Source organism: Rhododendron vialii, chromosome 6a (genome assembly GCF_030253575.1).
Source record: "Rhododendron vialii isolate Sample 1 chromosome 6a, ASM3025357v1".
Taxonomy (NCBI): domain Eukaryota; kingdom Viridiplantae; phylum Streptophyta; class Magnoliopsida; order Ericales; family Ericaceae; genus Rhododendron; species Rhododendron vialii.
This window is the reverse complement of record NC_080562.1, coordinates 30791242-30816290: the sequence shown is the minus strand read 5'-3', so window position 1 is coordinate 30816290 and position 25049 is coordinate 30791242. Positions and strand designations below refer to the sequence as shown.

Below are 25049 nucleotides of genomic sequence, written 5' to 3'. Positions count from 1 at the left end.
ACAGGTGCGGACGTGAAGAGGTGTGGATAGGAACCGGACTCTGTGTGTGTGTGTGTGTGTGTGTGTGTAGGGAAAGACTATAATGCACACCATTTATTTGGGTGTGTATCAAATACACTCCCAAAATGTTGTGAATTATATAGAAAATGTTACGAATCGTATTGCTAAAAGTTATGAACCGTATAAAGGTTACGAGATACACCAAAATGTTACGAATCATAATGAAAATGTTACGAATCGTACTGTTGAAAAGTTATAAATTCTAGAACAAAAGTTACAAAACACGCTAAAATGTTACGAATAAACCATAAAATAAGTGCATATGGTACACCATATGTATTGTACCCTTAAAATCACGTTTTGAACACATTGAGCGGCTCGGATAATCGAAATTCGATCGAAAAATGAGAAAAATGTGGAACTAAAATGCGGACCACCTCATTTGAGACTGACTATGTGTGTGTGTGTGTGTGAGAACTGGAAATTAATAAATACTAAAATTTTGAGAAAAATCAAGGTGGCTGTTCCTTTATGTTCGGACTAAGAATTCATATGATATAATGGTAGGAGATTCATGCAATATAACAAAAGAATGCAGGAAAGGAAAAGCATTAGGAAGCAAGAGCTTGTGGCAACATTTTTTGAAAAGGGTTGGGGAATTAATCTCAAATGGATATTAGATGGTGCGATTGTGAAAATAGGGACGTAAAGCGTAATAAGGTACAAGCTGCCAAGGGAGAGAACACAACTTAAGTCGAAAAGCATCACTCATGAGCGAACAAGAACCAAATTTTGGATATAAAACTCAGTCCACCATTCCCAGCACTTCGGGCGAGGAGATCAACAATAGGGGATGACCTACTACATGTTACACCCTGCTATTTATAAGTAACTCTTAAATTAATGATGACAAACTTTATAAGTTGTGAATACACATAATGAAGAGGAAATCTAGAAAAACTTGTCCAAGTGAACAAAAAATGTTTGGACAAATAAAGAAACAGAAAAAAAAAAATCACATTTAAAATTCAATTTTTATAACTCTGCACAGACCTGGATGTAAATATCAAAAACACGCCTTCCAAGACTTTCCCATGATGTGGGATTCGCAATTTCTAACTCTGCAAACTGGAGAGTCACGGTGTAATTACCATTCTCAAGCCCCAGCCCATAATATCTTAGTGATCCAGCCGATATTCGTGCTGTCTGGAACAGCTTCGATTGCACTTCGTCCAAAGTAGATGTGAAATTTTCCGTAGAGAGATCCAAATAATTCAAAATGTTGTTATTGATGAAGCGTCCAACATTACTTACTGCCCACCTCTTTGTACTAGTCACATAATAGGTAGCCGGACCTAGAGTCTCGTTATCCCTCTCATATACAATCTGATTAATAGTTGTAATCTGTGGACCACCACACTTAATCGAAAAGTTGAAATCTGCAAACCATCAGGGGAGAGCAATTCATCATATTGGAGTTCAAATAGGTGCACTAGAAAAAAACTTTCAGCCAAATCTCGTTGATCATTTGATACATCTTATGGGTTTAATGCACATCTAAAAAGTGGCAATTTAAAATTTACGAAGACAAACTTGAGTCAATGCATTTCACATGTGAAGTTTTGGCATAATAAGGAAAGGAATTTCTCACTTCATCTGACAAGTACAAAAACTGGAACATTGAAAAGAGACAAAAGAAAAAAAAAAGTAGATGGTTTCTTATACAACCTTCCATTGGCAAAGGGCATTGCGAGATTGGAACTCGAAAAATTGGCCATTGACTAAAAATAACCCTTTGTTGATATAAAAACAGAAAAAATAGGGAAGGAGCATTACATTAAATAAATCTGTTTAGGCTTCAAATCTCAAAGGTAGTAAGAAATTGAACTCAACGCAGTGGACTCTAAACAAATTAACCACAAGAAAGGATTTTGCATAACTACATTCATAACAGTGGACAGAAACCAAACTAACAAATCTACATCAAACTATTTAACACCTCTGCATGCCAGCCCAGTCTCACATATCGAGGCAAACTAAACTACACCGAATAAGGTGCACCGATACACACACAGAGAGTGCATATCTAATAACACATAACAAGGGAATGAACAGAAGTTACGAGACTTGGATTGGAACTTCGGACCTCCAACACCATGAAGTCACCAATTATTCCGAGAGTTAAACAATTAGAAAAAGAGCCCAATAATGTGTACCAAGTCAGCCAACAGTTACCAATCTAAGTCAACCTACATTTACAATCAAAAGGGTTTGACGATTCAAAGGAACAGTAAACTAAAAAAGATTCTCTTTCCAAGATCATAGTGTAGATTTGTCCGATTTCAGAATCACAAGTGAGGGGAGGTTTTAAATTGCACTTACAAATAGGAGAATTGCGAAAGCAGGGAAAGTTGCTTTGAAGACAGCTCAATCCAGAAGGCAAAACACTGTAAGCAGAAGAAGAATGGATATTGATCAGTGCAAGTTCAATTTTCCATGAGTAATGCAATTAGAGTAGAACGGTTCATCAGATACTGCCGGTAACATCTTATGGAAACAAGAACACGAGCATGGAGTGTAATTAAAAATGTTTAAGCTTTCAACTATTATTACTCCAGTACTTATTGCAAAGGACATGTATCATGGATTCTCCGTGTTATCTTTATGATGTCAGGTATGAGCTCTGTTTATCAAGATTCTGGAGGAGGGCTTCATAATCTGACTGCATTGCAATTCTATATCCTGCAGTTGCCATGGAAGAATGCTTTGCAAAGTTGTCTAGCTAACTTCTTACATAGGCCTCATTTGCTGCACCTTTGAGAATCAATTTACACTAATCAAAACTTTCTTTTAGTATCACTAACTGTTCAGAGACACAGAGAGAATCACCTGTTGTTTGCACTCTCAATTGTGAAGTTATTGGCAACTAAGTTACTGCATATACATCTAGAAAAACTAGCATTAGTCTCGAGAGTAGAACAAAATCAACTGATACACAATTGAACTGTGGGAAAAATATGACAAATCAGCTGGCAATACAACTATCTGGATGCCGGAGAGTAAACCAAAAAATTCCAACACAAATAGAGAAGAGAGACATAAGACTTCAACATACAGTTGCAAGCCTTGTTCGTTAATCCAAGAAGGAAAGCTCCCAGATAATTCATTGTATGACACATCTCTGCAGGCAACAACATTACGGGGATGCTTAGCTGAGATTTTCATTCTATTGATAAACAACAAATTGATTAGTCTTAAATTTGAGCGCTGAAGTCTCAGGCATAGTTAACAGTTTACACATCAATACCAATCACTTTGTTAAGATGCAGGTTCTCATAATAGGTATCCATGTCTCCTCCTAGGCTAAAACATAGTAGCAAGATGCCCATTAATAGGAAATTTTTCCCAAGCAATAAATTAAGGTTTTCTTCGCAATCCTACTTGTTTTCTTGTTATGTCTAAAGGAACTATCAATAGTGTTAAAACATCCAACTCAAAATCAATTGGCAATGAGTGGAGAGGCCGCCCAGGCTCATATAGTTTGGATGTAATATTTAACCAATATGGGACAAGCTCTAACACTCTCCCGCACGTGCAACCCCTAACTCGCACATGGTGAGGCAAACAAATGATTCAACACACATGACACTATCAACGACAAACAAAGGGGGAACCAACCATCACCTGTCCATAACCCTCTGAAAACATTGCTCTAATATCATGTTAAAGCTTCCAACTCAAAACCAATTGACAATGAGTGTAGAGACCACCCAGGTTCATAGACTAGATTTAGAGGTTATATTTACCAATGTGGGAAAACAAACGATTCGACGTTATAGTTGTAAAAAACTTGCTCCGTAATGATTTGCCTAAACTGAACCTACACAATTTATTAAGTAAACAATTCATAGGACTGTCAACCATGGGTTATGCTTCTGAAATCATCTACCCATGATATTCTAAAAACTTCACATTTGATAAGATCTATTTTTTGGTATGATCAGTATTGACCATAAACAAAAAGAGTACCACTTGCATACACTCATTGACCTGCGAATTGTTATGTAAGATTTACTTACATATTCACAAGAGACGCACTCTTTAGCGCGGGAAGCTTTCCATTCAATGTATTATTCCCAAGAAACCTAAACATAAACAAATTAGTTCAAGTCATAATGAATCATACTTTCTATATTCTTCTAGAAAAAACATTGCACAACATGTGTATCTCATGTAAGAGAGAATGCTTATTACAAGTAAGAGAGGGAACTCAAATTGAAGAGAGAATCTGGAATCTGTCCAGTTAAATTGTTAAAGGCCAAATCTCTGGAAAATAAGACAAAACCGGTAGTTACATGTTAGTTCTAAAATGTTCAAAACTAGATGTTTACATCATAGAAATGCTGGCTTCATCTTCATCAACCAGTTTATCAACTGCAAAACTTACAGGTTGAAACATATGGAAGCCAAAGAAAATTTAACAGCAGTAACTTACAGCAGAGATAAACTCTGATAATCACCAATATTGGAGGGGATAGAACCAGAAATTTTGTTATTCCTCAATATTCTGCCAGTCATGAAACCACTTTGTTAGATTAAGTTTGTGAAAAACAATGGACGATAATAGGGAAAAAACTTAAAAGTATTTCAAAATTAATTGTCAGCAATAGCCGTATTGCCTTACAAGGTATTCAGAGACGTCATATCTTTCAGAAATTCTAGTGAAGTGCTTCCACTTGATAAATCACTTATAATCCTATTTAATCACACGGAATGTTATAAAAGAGAAGAATATATCATCCATATTTTAACACAAACAAAGCTATTGAAAGAGAGCACTACTGAATTACATTTATTTACCCAAAAAAAAAAATCTATTGAAAGAGTTTAACACTCACAATGACACCAACTTGGTCAAGTTGGAGAATGATTGTGGTATTGGACCTTCAAAGGAGTTTCCTTGAAACCTCCTACAGATAAATTAAGTACAATAAATTTACAACTTCCATGGTACATACAATAGAGGTAACTGTATGGAGTACCAATTTATAGAATAAAACAAAAAAAAACATCTCAGTTACCAAACATTGATATGTGGGTTAAAGTAAAGCTATGGTCAGATCGAGTACTGACTATCAAAATAAAGAGGACATAGCATACAAGATTGCTTACAGGTCGACAAGTTGTGACCAGTTCCCTATGAATTCAGGTATGCTGCCTGTGAGTTCGTTGTCCGAACCCCACCTGAAATCCTCAAAAAATTCCTTCTTGATCACAGATACAATTAATTTGAACAAGATGTTCAAGTTTACCAGAAAGGATAAGCCAGAAAGCTCTTACAAAGCTTGCAGGTTTTGTAGAGCAGCATATGTCGATGGTATAGCTCCACTGACTCCAGAACTATCAAAGTAGCTGTCAAGGTGGATAATTTTATAAGTATAATGCTTCAATTTTCGGCATGCAACACCAGCCTTATGTAGGTTACATGGTGCAGGCCTTAAAACTTCAAGATGTTTACGAGATGAAACTTAAGGCTACATCTGTTGAGAGTCATCATCGACTCTCTAGAAGTCTCCGGATATTTCCAGAATGTTTTGGATTTCTTTAGAATCCTCTAGAATTTCTGGACTCGTCTAGAACCTTCCGGACTTCTCCGGAGTGTTCCAAATCATGCTAGATACTTCCAAAATATTCTGGAAGCTTATGGAAGTATCGCTATCGAACTAGGTTCGGTTTAATTCCTATGACCTTCTCTTCAAAAAAATTCCTATAACTTTGGTTGGGTTTTCGTAACTGCTTATTTACAATACATTCATGGTGATTATTTGGCCCACATAGTTATTAGCTTCTCCAGTTCTTCACTTAGATGAAAGATAAAAGAGGAAAAAAAGAGAACAAGAACATGCAACAAGAATTTTCCATCATGGATTCCGGAAGTTGAGAGAAGCCGCAACTGCCTTAATCATTGGTCTCAATTATTGCGACCTAAAAGAGATCATCTATGTCTAATATGCAATTCCCAATCATCTAATCTCCTTCACTAAAACAAATAACTAGTGAGAGTCTTGAGGTAGATGTTGTGTTTTGTAAGAGAGGTTAGATCACTTAGATGTATGGGTCAAATGTTCTTCAACCCAAGTGTATATGTGCTAGAGAGGTATGAATAATCAACCGTTGAGATGAGAAATGGGAGGATCTCTTGGGGGTGATGGAGAAGGCAAGGGTGTACCGAATGGACTATGGCAGTCGCTTTGTGTGAGGTAGGTTTCGAAACCTTAAGAGGATGAGATGTTGGAGAGGAATGTTCTTTCCTCGAAATCAATACTCACCAACTTCCCCACTATCCGGGTGCCTAATCAACTAACAACTCTTGGAAATTTGAGGAAAATGTTTCGTATTTATAGATATTTGGGCCCAATACTCGGACACCGGGTGGCTCTATGAAATATTAACACATGTCCTCTTCCGTACCCATCGACAACAGGGGTGGCAGAGCTTCTCACGCGAGTCTCGAGCTTGCCAGACCTCTCCCCCTCTTGCGGAGATCACTTCTCCTTTTCAAGCCACTACGCCACTAGATCTCCCCCATTTCCCATATGGTCACGACCTGCTCGGCCATGGCTATACTGCTACCAAGCCTCTAAATGTCGGGCCCTGCCATAACAACCGAAGCAGGCTAAAGAGCATGGATCAATCGAATGTTTGTTAGTTTTCTCGCCTTCTCTCCTTTAACATCTGGAGAAGCGCCAGTTTATGGGTTGGCTTCCTCGTGTCTTTCTCCCTCCTCGGGAACATGCCAACCTTTGCCACTCGTTTGGGCTCTTTGCCTCTTTGAAGGGACGAAGCCAGGAATTTCACTACACATGAGCGACTATGTATGCGATCCAAAAAAAGAAACATGCATAACAATGTGAATACGTTAAAACTCAAAAATGTAAAAAAATATCAACATAACTACTCCATACTTAATTATGCTTTTCACAAATTATGCTCCCAAAAGAATTTAAATAAAATATGCGACCAATTCTGCATAAAAATACTAAATAAAACAATTAGACTAAAAAAATATGAAATATTATGAAAAATTACAATTTCGTAATACAATGAATGTAAATAGGTAAAAGTTGCATCACTATAGTTTGAGTACATTTTAACTAAATTAGCTCATACTCAACTATCAATCGACAATCAATTGCAAATTTAAAAATGAATAATACTTTTTTATTTGTAATCATCAACATTATGACACATCAATTATAGGACAAAGAGTGTACACGTAGCTTACATATACTTTTGTGATTAATTATTTTATATGCTTAAATTTTTAATCATGTTGTGTCGTGCCCGTGCTCTTTTCGTGCTCGTGTTGTGCATGTGTCGTGGCGTGACACTCTTCTCCTATGTTCTTATTTTTCTCGAAACTGTCTTCAAAGTTTTGACGATGTGGGATTCTTGTGCCAAGAAAGAGGGAGAGAGAGGTCTGGTGTGCCGTGAAGATTTTTTAGGCAGAGAGAAAAAAAACGTCCGGCGTATGAAACCCTCTTAACGATTAGGAATTTTTGTGGATAAAAACTGAGAGTTAAATATTTGAGTACTCACTATGTTTTGTTTTATTTAACCCGTAGCGTTTACGAAATTAACATTGGTATCCTTGCATTTCAAAGATTACTAACTACTTACTACCATTTGATTCTTTTCCCCCAAAATACTAGAGGGGGGCAAGCCTCTGTACCTTCATAGAAATTTTTTATTTTACATATAATAAGTAAAGTTTTTTTTTTCTTTTCGCAAGGGCGACCACCCCTACTGGCCCCTTTCTAACTTCATCCTTACCTCTTTGGGATGCTGGGCTCGCGTCCCTTAATGTCCTCACGCTAGTCGCGCGGGACCGCTTGTTATCGCGGTCGTAGTGTGAGGCCAAGTCCACGGGTTCTCTGTTGGCATCCTATGTGTCGTAGGACCCGCATTTTATCCATCTCCGCGCTGCGCGTCATCTCCCTCGCATACCATGTGTCGCGCGAATCTATTGCCACGCGTCGGTCTCTTATTGGATGGTCAACCAGTCAACGAATCAACTTTCCCTGTAGACGCTGACCTTCTCTACATGTTCTAAACAGACTTCTGCAGTTAATGTTATAGAATGTGTACTTCATTCGTGGAATATCTCAAAACAAGTGCACCACATTGCACTTCGCTCCTGGGAGAACAAGTGTAGCATCTCCTGGTATTAATGGTTGTTTCTTCCTACACCTATTGTAATACCTTTCAGTATCCAAATCTAAGGTCAAGGCATCTAGAAATATAACAACAATTTTCCCAATTTACCGGACAGAAAAGCATAGACTGAAGAAGGTACAAGTTAAGCGAAGTAGGAAGAGGGAAGTGAGTGCTTCTAAAATCTAAACAGTGTGCTCATAGGGATCTTTAGTTCAAATCAGAGAAAAGAATCAATTATTATTCATACCATTGCAACCTATACACGTACATATTTATACATGACCGAGGCCCCTATAATCAAGCCAAATCCCTATAATTAAGCCTATCTAATCTCTAAGCTAGGAAAGAATAGATAAACTAGGAAAGAATAACAATTACAAGATAATTACATGATCTCTGTGATTCACAGTTATCAGGAGTGATTCGCGGTAACGGGATATCGTAACACTCCCCCTCAAGTTGGTGCATAGATGTCACACATGCCCAACTTGCCCAAAAATTTTGAGAACACTCGACTTGACACTGCTTTGGTAAGAATATCAGCCAGCTGATCTTCCGAGCGAATCTGAGGCAACTTCACAATTTTCTCGTCCAATTTTTCCTTAATGAAGAATCTGTCGACCTCTACATGCTTGGTACGATCATGTTGTACCGGATTATGAGCAATATCACATGCTGCTTTATTGTCATAATAAAGTTGTATTGATTGCCTTGGCGGATAGCCCAAATCCACTAAGAGTAGTCTCAACCACAACGCTTCATATATTCCAAGTGCCATACCTCGGAATTCAGCCTCCGCGCTTGAACAAGCAACAACGTTTTGTTTTTTGCTTCTCCACGTAACAAGATTACCACCTACAAAGGTGAAATATCCAGAGGTAGATCGTCTATCATCAATTGCGCCAGCCCAGTCAGCGTCAGTGTAGGCATCTACGTTCTGACAGTCAACATTTTTAGTAAAAAGTATGCCCTTGCCAGGAGCAGACTTCAGATATCTCAAAATGCACATAACAACATTCATATGTTGTTCGCCCGGATTATGCATAAACTGACTCACAATGCTCAACGCGTAGGCAAGATCTGGCCCTGTATGAGCTAATTACATCAATCTTCCAACGAGCCGTTGATATCTACCTTTATCAACAGGCACCTGATTAACCTTGACACACAATTTCAACCCTTCTTCCACTGGTGTATCAGCGGGTTGACATGCTGACATACCAGATTCTTGTAACAAATCTAAGGCATATTTTCTTTGAGACAAAAAAATACCTTTATCAGATCGAGACACTTCAATCCCAAGAAAATATTTCAATTGACCAAGGTCCTTCATTTCAAATGCACTTGACAAATAACTCTGAAGAGCCACCCTCTCTTCAGGATCATTTCCTATAACCACCATGTCATCAACGTATACAATAAGGTGTGGGCATGCGTGCCCTTCGGAACTTTCGGATTTCGAAACGCGAGGGAGCGCGAGCGGGGAAGCAAGCGCTCGCAAAATACAGAGTCGCCACTTGGGTTTTGAAGGTCCGACACCCAAGGAACCGTATTTCGAAGCGCTTGCCGCGCTGTTTCGATTTGAAAAAGTTAAGGAACCAGTCCGTCATAACCATATCTGGGTTCGGGAGCCCGGTTACGAGAGGGGAAGGGTTTTATGGCACCCCTCTCGCCCAATCCGGAGATCGGTCTCTACTTAGGCATTTGCGAAAATGTTTGTTTTGCGATTCTGTTTCATTAATCAGTTTTTAGCCAATTAGGGCGGGGGAACAGTTAATCGGGGATTAAAACTGTAACAGTTTGCAGGATGTGATAAGATATGGCATGGATTAGTAAGATGACAAGTAATAAATGGAACAAAGTTCAAAAACATCGATCATACATCAAGATAGCGCTGTGTATGATTTTGGCACGAAGAAACAGCCAGCTTGCATGCGTGAGTTCATCCGCATGCAAGCAAACCGTCGCGCGACATTCCCATACCCTCGCGCGAGTGTTCATGTTTCACCAATGGTTTGAATTTCATTCCCTTCTGGGCTCTGGAAGGACCAGTGCTCACCCAGGTGCAAACCAAGCAGTTTATGGTACTTGAAAGTAAACAATATTACAGCCAACAGATAGAAATATTATGAAAAAGCAACCCCTAAACAGTGGGGGTGTCTAAACGAAGGCCAAGGCCAAGCTGCTCATGCAAGGGCATTCCCTGGGAGAGAGAGAACCATCGCGCGACAGTATGAGACAGCCGCGCGATTGTTCTGACTGGATTTCCAGGAATTGCTTTGCATACTTAGGGCTCTGAGACATGTTCAGGAGCATCCCAAAAGCATTCCAAACCAAGAAGTGCTATAAACTAAGCCTAATAGTGATTTTCAACACGCAAAACAGCAAAGCAGTGAGCTAAATCTCCTTTAAAGACTTTTAAAAGAGCTATATGCACAATAATAAACGTAAAGACCAGGGTCCTTTCCCCACGTGGTCCATTCTCACGCAGACAGAATCGTCGCGCGAGGAAACGGGACCATCGCGCGAGGGTTCCCCAGCCAACAGACTCTTGAAACTCTGCCAGCTTTAGGGCCAGAACTGGTATCGATTACCAGCCTTGACCCTGCCAGCCCCCCTCAGGGGTTCGAACAGTGAACAGAAAGATATTATACCTTTGCTTTGAGTGCCTTGGAAATGGCTTGAATGATGAGATGGTGAGATTTGGAGGGTGATTATGTGGGTTTGAGTTGTGTGAGGTATTTGTGCTTGAGCTTTTCTCCTTCTTTCTTAGGGAGTTTTTTTGTAACCCTTTGCAAGGAAGCATGGGGGGGGGTATTTATAGGAGAAGGGGGTTAGTGGATGGCTAACCAAGCCCTTGTAACCAGCCAACAATGCTGGTTACAAATGCTTGGTGGAGGAGTGGGTAACAAAGGTGATGGGAGAATGGGGGGTGAGGTGGTGCAAGGGGAGCCCCCCCCCCAGAACGCTGTTCAGCCGAGAAAACGGGGTCACATGGGTCTGTAGCCCCCTGACCAACACGCAATCTGGGTGAAAATGACAGGTGTTGACCATCGCGCGAGGGTCCAGCCAACCCCGCGATGGTCAATGGTCAAAGCTTTGACTTTGACCACCACCTGGCAAATGAACCATCGCGCGAGGGTTCCGATATGTCGCGCGACATTCAAACCCAAGGTTCAAGTTCTGATTTAAGGTTTTAAGGCTAAGGATGGGTTCCTCACATGCCAAACTCAAGCCATTCCAAGTTCTCGGGACTGTTTCGACCTGACTCATCATCGGGGAATCAAGAAACCGAAGAAGAAAGTAAAACGATCGGGAAGTCAGATTGGGGTGTCTACAGTAGTCCCTCTTTGACGGCACGCGAAGCACCATTGGCTGGTACGGGTAACGTTAAAGATTTCTAGACACCCATCCAATCCACCCAAAAGCCGATGTAAACGAAAAGTGTTAGCAAGTATATACAAATACCGTGCACCAACGGATCGGTGAGCAGATTGATTGCTGATCCGAATTTGGACGGATAGATCGTCGCTGATTGAAAGTTGGACGGATGGATCGTCGCTGATTGAAAGTTGGACGGTTGGATCGTCGCTGATTGATAGTTGGACGGATGGATCGTCGCTGATTGATAGTTGGACGGATGGATCGTCGCTGATTGAACGTTGGACGGATAGATCGTCGCTGATTGAACGTCGGACGGATAGATCGTCGCTGATTGATAGTCGGACGGATAGATCGTCGCTGATTGAACGTTGGACGGATGGATCGTCGCTGATTGAACGTTGGACGGATAGATCGTCGCTGATTGGAAGTCGGACGGATGGATCGTCGCTGATTGATAGTCGGACGGATAGATCGTCGCTGATTGATAGTCGGACGGATAGATCGTCGCTGATTTTGGTGCGGGCGGACCACTGCTGGGGATATATAAACGTGTGTCGGGTTTAAAAGACATTGACTCACAATAAACTTCGAAATTGTTGCAGCGCCTAAGTGAGAACCTATGGGCTCTTAAGGGTGGATGAGCATGATTGGGCCTATCCAGAAGTTGCATTGGGCCGGGAGGCCCAACCAAACCATCGCGCGACATAGTAATACCATCGCGCGAGGGTTCCTTGTTCAGGCCCGGATCTGTTAAGAGCCCAGACCCGGCCCGGACCTGCCTTCTTCCATACAACCGACGGGGACGTTCGAAAACCGCTCACAGCAGTTTCGAACTCCCTCCAACACTATTCTCTCCCAAACTCTTCCTCTCCAACCCTTGATTTCGTCCCAAAACCAAGCAAACCCACGTGCGTATCATCATCCATGGCTGATCACGACGTTACTCGGGGCAGTGAGGAAGTAGTTGATCGTCCGGAGGACGAGGGAAGACCAATGGTGGTCGAAACAGAGGATCGGCCGGCGACGGGGGTTGTTGTAGATACCAGTGCAGAGGTAGCGGGCGGCGGTGATGGCATACGGAGCCATGAGCAAGAGGCGGTTGGCGGCGAGAATCGTCGCGCGACGCAGTCAGACTGTCGCGCGATGGTTGAGATCGGGACCGAGGGGGCTGGGGTCGTGCAATTGGACCCGAGCGAGGCCGTGAGTGGTTCGGTGGTGGTTGGTAGCAGTTTTGAGGGTGTAGGCAGTGGAGGTGCCGAGGATGGTGGTGCCGAGCCAAGCGAGACTCCGCCAAGGGATCCGGCGAAGGGTAAGGGCGTGGCGAGCGAGGAAGAGGAAGCCACGGAGGTTCCACTGGAGGAGGTACTATTTCGGCCGGGGGCCACGTCGTCAGGCCACAGGCCGATCACAAGACAGGATCTTGCAGAGTTCCTGAGTGACGAGAGGCTAGCCCGGCTGCTTGAGGAGGATCCCATGATTGGGGCCGCCGTTTTGGAGGCTCGAGAGGAGCGAGAGCGGGAGATAGCCGCTTCAGAGGCTACGGCGAGGGCCGAGAGGGCGAGGGCCGGTGAGGAGGAGGTTTTGAGGGACGCGGAGACCGAGGAGCGGGTTGGAGCGAGGGGGGAGGGACCCAGAGTGACCGCAGTGTCAGAGGCAGAGAGCTTGACTCGTGCTCCGTTTTCAGCAGAGGGGTACAAGTCACCAGTGCCACATCTGTTCGTACCGTCCGGATTTGCGGCATACAAGCCACGGCAAGCGGAGTACGATCCCGAGCTCGTTCTGAGAGATCCCGATACCCACATTTCTAGCAGCTGGGCTGAGGTAAATTTCTGAAAATCCCTCATTTACTTTTGTGATAGTCATTTCAATACAATGCATGTGCTCGAAAACTGAGAAACATAGCGCAACCCTTTGAAGTAGATAAGAATAGTGAGACTATAGCTTCACATCGAACGCCATGCATGAAACATAATAACTTGAACCAACCATCCACTGCCAAGTTGTATTGATTACCTAGAACTTGAGAATGAAAGCTTTGCATGCTGATATATCCTCTGTTGCTTGTTTCCGTATCTAATGCAGGATAGAGCGAGACAGAGGGATATTCGAGGTTTCGGGGGCGCCTGTAGCTCCTTGGCGTTGTACCAGGGTTTGCCGGAGAGGGTGAGGCAGTTGGTGGATATGGCAGGTTTTGGGGAGTTCATACAGACCCTGACTCGGGCCAGGAATGACCATGCGGTCTTGGTTGCACTTGCAGAGAGATGGAGAGATACCACCAATACTTTCCACCTACCGCTCGGGGAGATGACAGTGACGCCTACTGACTTCGCGGCGCTTACCGGTTTGAGGGTTGGAGGTGAGCCCATCCCGTTTGACTCGGGCATTCAGGAGGACGAGGCGGCCCTGGAGTGGTTCTTGGGAGAGGTGCCCAAGGTTGAGGAGGGGATGGCGAGATATGGCCAGTTCACGAGATACCTTGCAAAGGAGGTGGCGACGGAGCAGGAGGCGGAGCAGATGGCCCAGGCGTACCTGTTGTACCTTTTTGGTGCCACCTTGTATCCGAACAGGCGTAGCAAGGTCCATCTATCGTACCTGCCTGCACTGAGGGATCTGAGGACGGCCTCACGTTTTGACTGGGGAGGAGCTGCGCTTGGTGCGACCTATGGTTTCATGGGGGACTCGTCGAGGACCGAGATGAGCACAGCTGGATACTGGCGGATTTGGGAGGTATGATCATCATTGAGTAAAGCACATTTTCCATTATGTACTTATCTGTTTGGATACATAAACTGCTTAGATATACTCCTGCATTGTACTAATGATTTGAACCTCGATAACTGTGCAGCTCTGGGCCTACGAAGTTCTGAACATGTGCCGTCCAGTGACAAAGAGCCTGGACCTGGGGATCCTCCCACGTGCTCATATCTGGAGCAAGAAGAATATGGGAGAGAAAAGAGGGCGAGGCGACCTGAACGGCTTCAGGGTATACCTAGACGAGCTCCGACCCTCACAGGTATGTCACGACTTCATCAAATTTAAATAAGCGTCCCTTTTATTGCTTTAATGCTGTCGCTAACCGACATTTGCGTTGCTTGCTTGCACAGGTAGAGTGGGATCCTTGGAAAGTGGCAGAGTCAGAGCCTGAGTACTTGGCCAGGAGCAGGGTTGTGACGGCGAGCAGAGTGCTGCTGGAGTCAGCCTTTGGTTGGCAGTGGTACTTGGGTGACCGAGTGACACGCCAGTCGCTTGGCCATGCAGGGTTCCAGGTGCTCGGACCGCTTCCACCACGGGCCTCACACACAGGGGAGTACACGTTGGCCGAGCTAGAGATCTTCACACGGCCCGACACTGACTTGACACGCTATCTGCGTCCCGGCATGGACTATGCGATTTACCAGAGAGAGCGCTTGGCGGGGCCGTTGAGAGTACGAGAGTTCAGGGAGGTCCGGAGTCAGGCCCGGGGAGCTGCTGAGGAGAGGAGGGCCGTCGCTGCGAGGCAGAGCAGTGGCGAGAGTCGCGCGAGGCGGGGTCCGAGTGGACCTGTGAGAGGTGGGCCACCAGAGTTGACATGGCGTATAGCCGTGGTGGATTCTCAGGGCAATCCGGCCGAGCTGCACCTTGTTCCTGCCAGAGTTGAGCCAGCGCCCGTCACCGTGTCGGTAAGGCATTGTACCCTTCATTATTGTACCTCCATAAAGCCTTGAGATATTGCTCCATTACTTATGCTCAAGATATTCTTGCAGGTGCCCAGTGAGTGGGCGAACGAGGCCATTCGGCGCATGCTTGCTCTAGAGAACGTGATAAGGCGGGCGGCAAGTGGCCTGCCTTTGGACTTGCGCTATCCATCACCGGCAGCTTAGAGATCTCAGGTATATACCCTTCAGAAAAACGATACATTCCTGCATTCGATACTTGACACATGCATGCTTTGCTCGATACATAGCGTACTTTAATTGCCGTCCACTTTGAAATAGATTGTACCTGCTTGCAAACATACAACATATAGAATGTATACTAAATGTGCAAAATTTCTACAATGCAGACACAGGGACAGGCGGCTCCTAGGAGGAAGAGCGCAAGAGAGCCTCCGCAGAAAAAGCTGGCAAGCAGGACTCCCGCTCCTCCACCTACTACTAGACCACAGACGCGGGGCGTACAGCCACCTGTCGTGAGCGAGGAGGCGGCCCGAGAGGCCGTGGCGCGCGCAGAGGAGAGGTATCAATTGAAGATGCGCCAGAGGCCCTCGCAAGATGAGCCGGTCCGCAAGAAGCGGCTGATCCTGCCCGAGGATTCTGAGGAAGAAGAGGAAGAGGAAGGAGAAGAAGAAGAGGAGGACGAGGAGGCGCCTGACAGCAGTGGTTCAGACGATTCAGCCGATGACCCTGGCTTTAGACAGGATCCTAGAGAGGGAGACGACGACGACGACGACGACGGGGATGGTGACTGGTTCGGGGAGGACTGAGGGCTACTAGGAAGCCTCATTTGCTGTAAAGAACCTAGCACGTGATACGAGTGATCACGGGTTGAAAGCAATGCAATCAATATCCAAATAAATGGTACGTGGGACCATAGTTTGAATATAGACAGGACAGTCATCATGTTAAACAAGTGTTCGGCAATATGGACCAGTGACATGAGAAGTCAATGGTCCAGAAAGGTTGTACGGGCTCAAGGACCAGTTACATATGAGGTAGTTGGTCCAAGCCGTCTGTTCGGCCATGAGACGGCCGAACAAAGGTAGAGCTCCAATCGAGAGTAGGAGCAGAGGGAATACTCTGGAAGATTCCAGAATAGTCATGTCCCATATAGGGATAAAGATCCCAAGAATATAGGATCTGAGAAAGATACCCAACAAGTATGGGATGTTCGGCTCTTAATGGAAAAGAATCCTAAAAGGACTCTTTTCCATAAACTGATAAAGGAAACGAGACTCCTTGATATCCTGGGTTTCCTATACGAGTTAGGAATCCTATGGCAATAAGGATGCTTGGACAGCAAGCATCCATAAATCTATAAATATGAGGAAAACCTAGAGGTGAAAGGTACGCAATACGCTGCATTATTATTGCTTTCCTACTGATAATTAGGGTTTAATTGCTAGTACATGATACTAACAAAGGCATCGAAGGGCCTTTGCCACGAGGGGCAAAGGTGCACTCACCCCCTGTCTATTTTGCAGATTAGGGTTCAGACGTCGAGCTAGGGTTCCGGTGAAGAGGCACGAATAAGCCGTTGCAATCCAGTTGATCCGAAGCGTCAATTGTTTTCATCTTCCTACAATTGGCGCCGTCTGTGGGAAACGAAAGAATTCCCTTTTGAAATACGACCATGGTGGAAGTAACTCCAGTAACACCGCATGAGCTAAAAGATGTGTTAGATGAGGGAAGGGACAAATCCCCACCTGGGGCTCCGAGAAAGCCCCAGGGTGGGCACAGGAGGAACACGAGTAAGGACCGCCCCCTTACCGTGCATCATAACTCCAAAAATAGAGGAGATGGAGAGACGGCTTCGAGATCCACGAGAAGGAGTAAATCCCATCACAGGGATGAATCGATCGCGCACTCCAGGAGTGTGCACCATAATGACGACGTTCTTGATAGAAAGAGGCAAGAAGTCGAGGAGTATGCTCGTCTGATTAAAAGACGAGAGCATGAGATCAGAGAATTGGAAAGAATTAGGGAGCATCCGGAGGATTCTGGACTGTCTCGAAGAAATTCTAGAGGCAGTAGGTATGCTGTGGTACAATACAGAAAAGCTCCTTCACGAAGAAGAAGGAGCAGAAGCAGGAGCAGAAGTCCTGTTATAGGGCATTATGAAGCTTCTCCACGAAAAAGGGGGAAGAAAAAGTAGAAGCCGAACACCAGAGAGAAAGACTTCTTCACGAAAAAGGAGGAGCAGAGACCGGAGTTCTACCCCCGAGGAAGAGGACACGAGAAAGCATCATCGAGACAGGTACGAGAGACCTGATGCTGATTGGGTCAAGACTTCGGCCCACAAGTCAAAGGAGCAAGAGGATGGGACAGCGACTGCACGAGAAGCAGCACGCAAGGCCCTGAGTAATATTGCAGCCTCTCCCTTTACGAAGAGGCTACAAGAAGCAAGGTTGCCGAGCAGAGTGAAGCACGGAGCATTCGTACTTTACGAGACAAATACGGATCCCGTAGCTCACATACAACATTACCAACAGGCCATGTTTATGCATGAGGGGGATGATTCCATCTTGTGCAAGATGTTTCCCTCCAGTCTTGGCAAGGTGGCTTTATCCTGGTTTCATAAGTTGGCCCCACGATCCATACGAGGATGGAGGCAGTTGGCAGAGGAATTCACTGCTCGGTTCTTAACGAGCAGAAAGGCCCCAAAGACTTTTGAAAGTCTTTCCACCATGAAGCAAGAGGAGAACGAGCAGATCAGGGATTATGCAAAGAAGTACTGGGAAACTTTCAACGAGATTGAAAGTTGCAGTGAAGAGTATGCAATTGCTACGTTCAAAACTGGTTTGCCTGTTCGGGGGGAGCTGCGCCGTTCATTGAATAAACATCCAGTAGCCACCTTGGCTAAATTGATGGAACGGATAGAGCAACACGCCAGAATGGAGGATGACATACTCCGTGAGGATGGCAGGACGGTTGCCGAACAGCAGAAGGCACCTGCCAAAAAGGTGGATAAGCCAGATCCCAAGTCTTACAAAGACAGAAGGGAGTACGGGCAGGCTAAGAAGGAGGCATACAAGGACAAGCAAGCTCCTGACCCTAAGTCTTTTTTTTCTATCACTACAGTTTGGAAAGAGCCAATATACAGGATTCTTTATCGAATAAAGAATCAGCCTTATTTTAAGTGGCCCCCAAGTCTAGGTGGAGACAAAGATGCAAAACGTGCTACGAATCAGCACTGCAGTTATCACAAAGATTGGGGCCATATGACCGAGGATTGTGAGGTATACAAGAGGCACCTTGATGATTTGGTCTCTCGGGGCTATCTCAAAGAGTTTATCCAAGAGGACCCTAAAGAGAAAGGGAAGGCCATGGAACTGGGTTACGAGCAACACCCTAAAGGCGTGATCCATATGATACATGGGTTGGCTGCACCTTATACAAGGAGTGAGGTGAGGCTGTTGCAAAGACAGGTCAAGCATGATCAGCACGTGATGCGGTTGGGAAACAAGAGAGGGCGAGAGACTAATGCATGCAACGAGAGCATGGCATTCAGTGACGATGATTTGGCGGAGGTCCAAATACCCCACAATGATGCATTGGTCGTAACCCTACGAGTTGGGGAATACGACATCGAAAGAATTCTAGTAGACTCGGGGAGCTGTACAGAGGTGTTGTACTATGATGCATTCAAGAAGCTGGGCCTGGCCCAATCAGACTTAGAACAATCAACAACACCTCTAATTGGGTTCGGTGCAGAAGCAGTCTGGCCCCTAGGAAAGGTGACTTTACCTGTTCGGGCTGGATCTGTGGTGTTGAGAACGGACTTTTTGGTGGTTGATGTCCCATCTTCCTACAACGCGATTATAGGGAGGACGTGGTTGCACAAAATGAGAGCAGTCTCCTCGACTTATCACCAGATGGTAAAATTCCCAGGTTCAAATGGGATTGAAATCCTTAAAGGAAACCAGAAGGTGGCACAGCAATGCTTGATTTCCATCATTAAAACAGCCCCGAAGGTCCACCATGTTCACACATTGGAAGTACCAGACCAACCAACCATCGAGGATGTTGGAAGGAGCCCGGCTGAAAAAGTGGTTGAGGGCCTGGAGAAGATTCAGATCAACGAAATTGATCCTGAAAGGTATTTTTTGATTGGGGAATCATTACCAGCAAACGAAAAGGCTGAGTCGATAAGATTTCTGAAAGAATATATTGATGTTTTTGCATGGGTACCTGAGGAAATGCCTGGGGTGGATGCAGATGTGATCTGTCACCATTTAAACATTGATCCTCTGCATAAGCCGATCATTCAGAAGAAACGAAGGGCTGCCGTACAGCATGTAGATGCTGTGATCGAAGAGGTCGATCGTTTATTGGAGGCCAAGGCAATACGTGAGGTCTATTACCCAGAGTGGTTATCCAACACTGTTGTGGTAAAGAAGAAGAATGGGAAGTGGCGTGTCTGTGTGGACTTCACAGATCTGAACAAAGCATGTCCTAAGGACAGTTTTCCTTTGCCTAGGATCGACCAATTGGTTGATGCAACCTCTGGTTACGAGCGAATGAGTTTTCTCGATGCATATCGAGGATATCATCAGATTGCTATGTTTGAACCTGATCAAGAGAAGACTTCGTTCATCACACCACGAGGGTTATACTGTTACAGTGTTATGCCCTTTGGACTGAGGAATGCTGGGGCTACATACCAAAGACTTGCAACCATTATGTTCAAGAAGCTCATCGGGAAGACTTTGGAAGTTTACATAGATGATATGGTGGTAAAGAGTCGAGAAAAGGGAGGGCATATTTCTGATCTGAAGGAAGTGTTTGAAATCCTGAGGAAATATAAATTAAAACTCAACGCCTCGAAGTGTGCGTTTGGAGTTGGTTCAGGAAAATTCCTGGGCCATTTGGTAACTTTGAGAGGGATAGAGGCAAATCCCGATCAGATTGATGCTTTGCAGAGATTACAGAGTCCCAAAACTACCAAGGAAGTCCAAAGGCTGACTGGGATGGCAGCAGCACTAAACAGATTCATCAGCAGGTCAAGTGATAAATGCAGACCCTTTTTTCAGCTACTGAAAGAGAGGGAGGGATTTGAATGGGGAGCAGAATGTGAGCAAGCTTTCCAGGACCTGAAGAAGTACCTGGCTGAGCCCCCACTGTTGTCAACTCCACGGCCAGGTGAGTCTTTAATTCTGTACTTAGCTGTTTCCGAGCATGCAGTGAGTGCAGTCTTGTTGAGGGACTTGGGGATCGAACAAATCCCCATCTATTATGTTAGCAAGACGTTGTTGAATGCAGAGACGAGATATCTGCCCTTAGAAAAACTTGTCCTGGCACTTAGGACAGCAACCAGGAAATTGCCACACTACTTCCAAAGCCATAAGGTTGTGGTTTATACTGAGTATCCATTAAAATCACTGCTTCGAAAGGCAGATTTCTCGGGACGGATCTCGACATGGTCCGTAGAGTTAAGTCAGTATGATCTCGAGTATCAGCCACGTACAGCAATTAAAGGCCAGGTATTGGCTGATTTTGTGGCAGAGTTTTCCCCCACTGTTGCTCCTTTGCCTCCTACGAGAAAGGAACAGGCAGCTAAGACATCATCCTTGAAGGATCAACCCGTAGCCGAACAGGATCCCAAAGAATGGAAGTTATTCGTTGATGGATCAGCGTGCAATACTGGTTCTGGAATTGGAGTTGTCCTCTTTCCTCCTCAAGGAGTTCTCATAGAACTCTCTGTTCGGCTTGGATTCAGTGCATCGAATAATGTGGCTGAATATGAAGCACTCTTGGCTGGGTTAAGAAGTGCGAAGACCCTTAAAGCAGAACGGGTCAGGGTGTATTGTGATTCCCAGCTTGTTGTGAATCAACTGTCCGGAGAGTACGAGACTCGGAATGAAAAGATGGTAGCCTACGTGCAGGCAGCAAAAGACTTGCTTGATACCTTCGAGAGGGTATATATTGAGCAAATAAGTTCTGGGCAGAATGCTCATGCAGATTCTTTAGCTTGGTTGGCTGCAGCAGTACCAACAGAGTTTAAAAGAAGGGTGGCAGTAGAATACCTCAATGAGCCGAGCATTGGGAGGAGTGCAGACTTGGTCTTGGACGTGAACCAAGGACCAAGTTGGGTGGACCCAATAATGGAGTTCTTACGAGACGAGATACTCCCTTCTGATAAAAAGGAGGCCCACAAGATAAGGGTCAAATCTGCTAGGTTTTGGCTGTCCCCAGAGGGTAAGTTGTATAGGAAATCCTTTACGGGTCCCTATTTGCTATGCGTACATCCTGAGATGGTACAGAAGTTCCTTCATGAAATCCACGAGGGAACATGTGGGAGCCATGCCGGAGGAAGATCTATTGCCCACCGAGCAATTACTCAAGGCTACTGGTGGCCACACATGCAAGAAGATGCAAAGGTGTATGTAAAGATTTGTGAGAAATGTCAAAAGTTCTCACCAATGATTCGAACACCCGCCGAAGATCTGGTGCCTTTAACAAGTCCCTGGCCTTTTGCTCAATGGGGGATGGATATCGTGGGTCCATTGCACAAAGCAACTGGGAATCGAAAGTTCCTGCTTGTTGCAACTGACTATTTTACAAAGTGGATTGAGGCAGAACCACTGGCCAAAATCACCGAGCCTATGATAGAAAGGTTCGTGTGGAAAAACATCATCACCCGCTTTGGGGTCCCTTATTCATTGATTACAGACAATGGATCCCAATTTCAGAAGAAATTCAAGACTTTTTGTGCCCAATATGGAATACGAAATTATTACTCCACTCCGGCCTACCCTCAGAGTAATGGGCAAGCAGAGGCATCCAATAAAACTATCTTAGATGGGATAAAGAAGAGGCTGGACAAAGCAAAGGGAAAATGGCCTGATGAGTTACCATTAGTTTTGTGGGCTCACCGAACAACGCCTAGGAGGTCTACAGGAGAGACCCCCTATTCGTTGGCATTTGGAACAGAGGCTGTCATACCTCTGGAAGTGGGTCTGCCGACCAACAGGACAGCTTTGGTTGAAAGTGGAGGCAATGACAGGGCCCTTGAAATCGAGCTTGATCTTGCCGAAGAGAAGCGAGAAAAAGCCTTGGTACATCTTGCTTCTTACCAAGAACAGCTGATGAAAAGCTACAACAAACATGTTCATCCTAGAGAAATTGGTGTTGGGGACCTTGTGCTACGAAAAGTGCTCGGCAACACCAAAGTAGCAAATGAAGGCAAGCTGGGGGCCAACTGGGAAGGCCCGTATAGAGTAACTGAGATTGTGGGCATAGGAGCCTATAGATTGGCAGATCTGGATGGTGGTCCAATTCCCAGGCCTTGGAATGTTCATAATTTACGCAAGTTCTTTGTTTAGAAGTATTAAAATCTGTTTTGGATTTACACTACGTGATTGTGTGGGAATTACGAATATAATTCCTTTGTTCTAGTTTTGATTATTTTTGCAAAGGGTACGAGTAACGCCCTCTTGCGTTTTACAGATTATGAATAACATCACTTCTTTCGAATAACTGTTGGGGTATTTAAATACGAACTACGAGTTTGGTTCTCCTTATTCGTATTGGGGAGCAGGGTATACCTTTTGAGTATGTGAAACTTAAAAGCATTATACATTTTTAAGTACGTGACACTTAACGAATACAAGTACGAAACACTTGTATAGAATTTCAAGTATGTGAAACTTGGGTATACATTTAAACACAAGTATGAAAACACTTGTATGTTTTCTTTTAAAAAGTACAAGTACGAAATACTTGTATGTACGTTCAAAGTACGAGATACTTATATGGTATTTTAAGTACGTGATACTTGAGAAACTATATTGGCTTGACTTATATGTAAGCCACATTTAAGTACGTGAAACTGATGTTCCTAAGTATGTGAAACTTGAGGAAAACCTTTATATTCAAGTTACGAGAAACTTAAAAACATTAAGTACGTGATACTTAAACACAAGTATGACACACTTGTGTGATTTCCAAACGGTTGAGTACGTGACACTTAAACACACGTATGAAACACTTGTGTGATTAAGTGAGAGCACACTTATATGCCTTAAAAACCATTCAAGGTGGAACGCTTTTTAGTACGTGAAACTTAGAATTCAGAACAGCAAATCTTGTGTGAAAGATTTGCTAAAAGTACGAAATACTTATGCAATCAAATGATGCTTAAACAGTACGAACTACTTAAATTGACAATTGCATACGAACAGATGCAGCAAACATGGACGCCGAGCAAAACATAAAAGTTATGCCACGAAGGGCCGAATACCTGTTTTAAAAGTAAAGTATTGATAGTACTGGTACCACGCAGGGTGAAAAAGGCTATGGTCATGCAAGACCAGCCAGATGATTTTTAAAAAAAAAAAACTACCTGTTTACTATCTTAATCCAGGTTCTGAACCTCAGAAGGGACATCAGCCTCATCAATAGCAGTAGCAGTTTGTACCTCTGGGATAACGATCTCAGTGGTCACTTCCAGAACAGATGATTGCACAATGTCATTTTGTGCTTCAACTTGTATTTCTTCATCAACATCTGCAAAATCATCAATCTGTTGATCAACGTCGTCTGCTGGAGCTGCAACTTGGCGACTTGGCAGATCATTCTCAACCCATAGGGGAGAATCCTCAGCAACTCCTGCCTTTGTAAGGCACGCCTCCCAGCAAGCAACCCAGATTTGGTCTTGAATATCAGGCATCTGCTCGACATAACTTGATGTTGTGGCATCAAACCCCTTCTGATAACCATCTTCAAAGGATGCCTTTTTGGTGCTGTCCATCTCGGCCAAGACTTGATGCAGACTCTCCTCCGTGGTCACAAGCTTGCCCTTTGTCTCAGACAAGTCAGCTTTAGCTTTATCTCTCTCTCTCTCTAATCTCGTGACTGTTCGGATCAACCTGGTGTTGTCATTTAAAAGCCTGATCCTCTCGGCTTCAGCTTCCTGGAATTTTTGGCCCAGTACGACCATTTTTTGGATAAACTATAGCAAATACCAGAACGTGAGTAACTTTTTTCTTAAAACTTATAAAGATGAAGCTTTAAAGAAGAGAAGTTTCTATTACCTTGATTCCACTGACGAGACCAGTGGACACAAGCCGATCAGGGGGAGACGAAGACTCTTTCTGTAAGTCAACAGGGAGTAATAATCCTTGGGCCAGAGCAAGTGCTGTTTCAGACGAACTAGCACTGTCCCCGACGTGAACGGGACGGTCTCCTCTAGTGAATAGAGGAGTCCATGTTTGAGGAAGTACTTGGGTAGTTGGTGAAACGGGGTGATGTGTTTCGGTATCTGCTTGAGACGCAGTACCAGTAGGGTCTTCTGATCTAGGCCGTTTGTCTCTGTGAGCATCACTGGCCTCTATGGTAGTCTCCACTTCACGAGATGAAGTGGAGCGGTTCGAACCTCCTCTGTTGCGACGGGGTGCAGGGGGGGCGTTCCCTGTGGAAGCTACCCGACCAGATCCCCGTCCCCGAGAAGAGACGGTGAGGAGGGAGCTGAGGTTTAAAGGCTGACGTGTCATGGTGCTTGAGTTAGGAGAAAATTGAGAATAACCTGAAGAGGATGATTGACTGGTGTCAAGATTCAATACTGGCTGTTCGGGTTGAAGAGGAATGACCTGTCTGGATCTTCGAACTCTAACTCGAGGTAATGGAACACCTTCGGAAATAGGGATTTCACCCAATTGACCAGCTACAGTTACTCTTGCGTTAGCTCTTGTGCTCCTAGGCTGAGGAGCAGTCGATGTAGAGGCAGCGCTGGTGCTAGGATGAGCGAGCCTC

The 25049-nt window shown here is 44.4% G+C and overlaps 1 protein-coding gene across 5 annotated transcripts in view; it reads right to left on the bottom strand.

The window, feature by feature from the left end:
- Window positions 1-25049, bottom strand: part of LOC131328971 (probable LRR receptor-like serine/threonine-protein kinase At1g56140) — a 55871-nt gene that overhangs the window by 5862 nt on the left and 24960 nt on the right. For all 5 annotated transcript variants that reach the window (XM_058361964.1, XM_058361965.1, XM_058361966.1 and 2 more), the window contains 11 exons: window positions 5341-5412; window positions 5173-5244; window positions 4899-4970; window positions 4685-4756; window positions 4496-4567; window positions 4255-4326; window positions 4080-4145; window positions 3116-3181; window positions 2890-2934; window positions 2383-2447; window positions 1054-1439 (listed from right to left, as the gene is read on the bottom strand). In XM_058361964.1, the coding sequence (XP_058217947.1) occupies window positions 1054-1439; window positions 2383-2447; window positions 2890-2934; window positions 3116-3181; window positions 4080-4145; window positions 4255-4326; window positions 4496-4567; window positions 4685-4756; window positions 4899-4970; window positions 5173-5244; window positions 5341-5412 (1060 nt within the window). The remainder of the gene's footprint in view (window positions 1-1053; window positions 1440-2382; window positions 2448-2889; window positions 2935-3115; window positions 3182-4079; window positions 4146-4254; window positions 4327-4495; window positions 4568-4684; window positions 4757-4898; window positions 4971-5172; window positions 5245-5340; window positions 5413-25049) is intronic.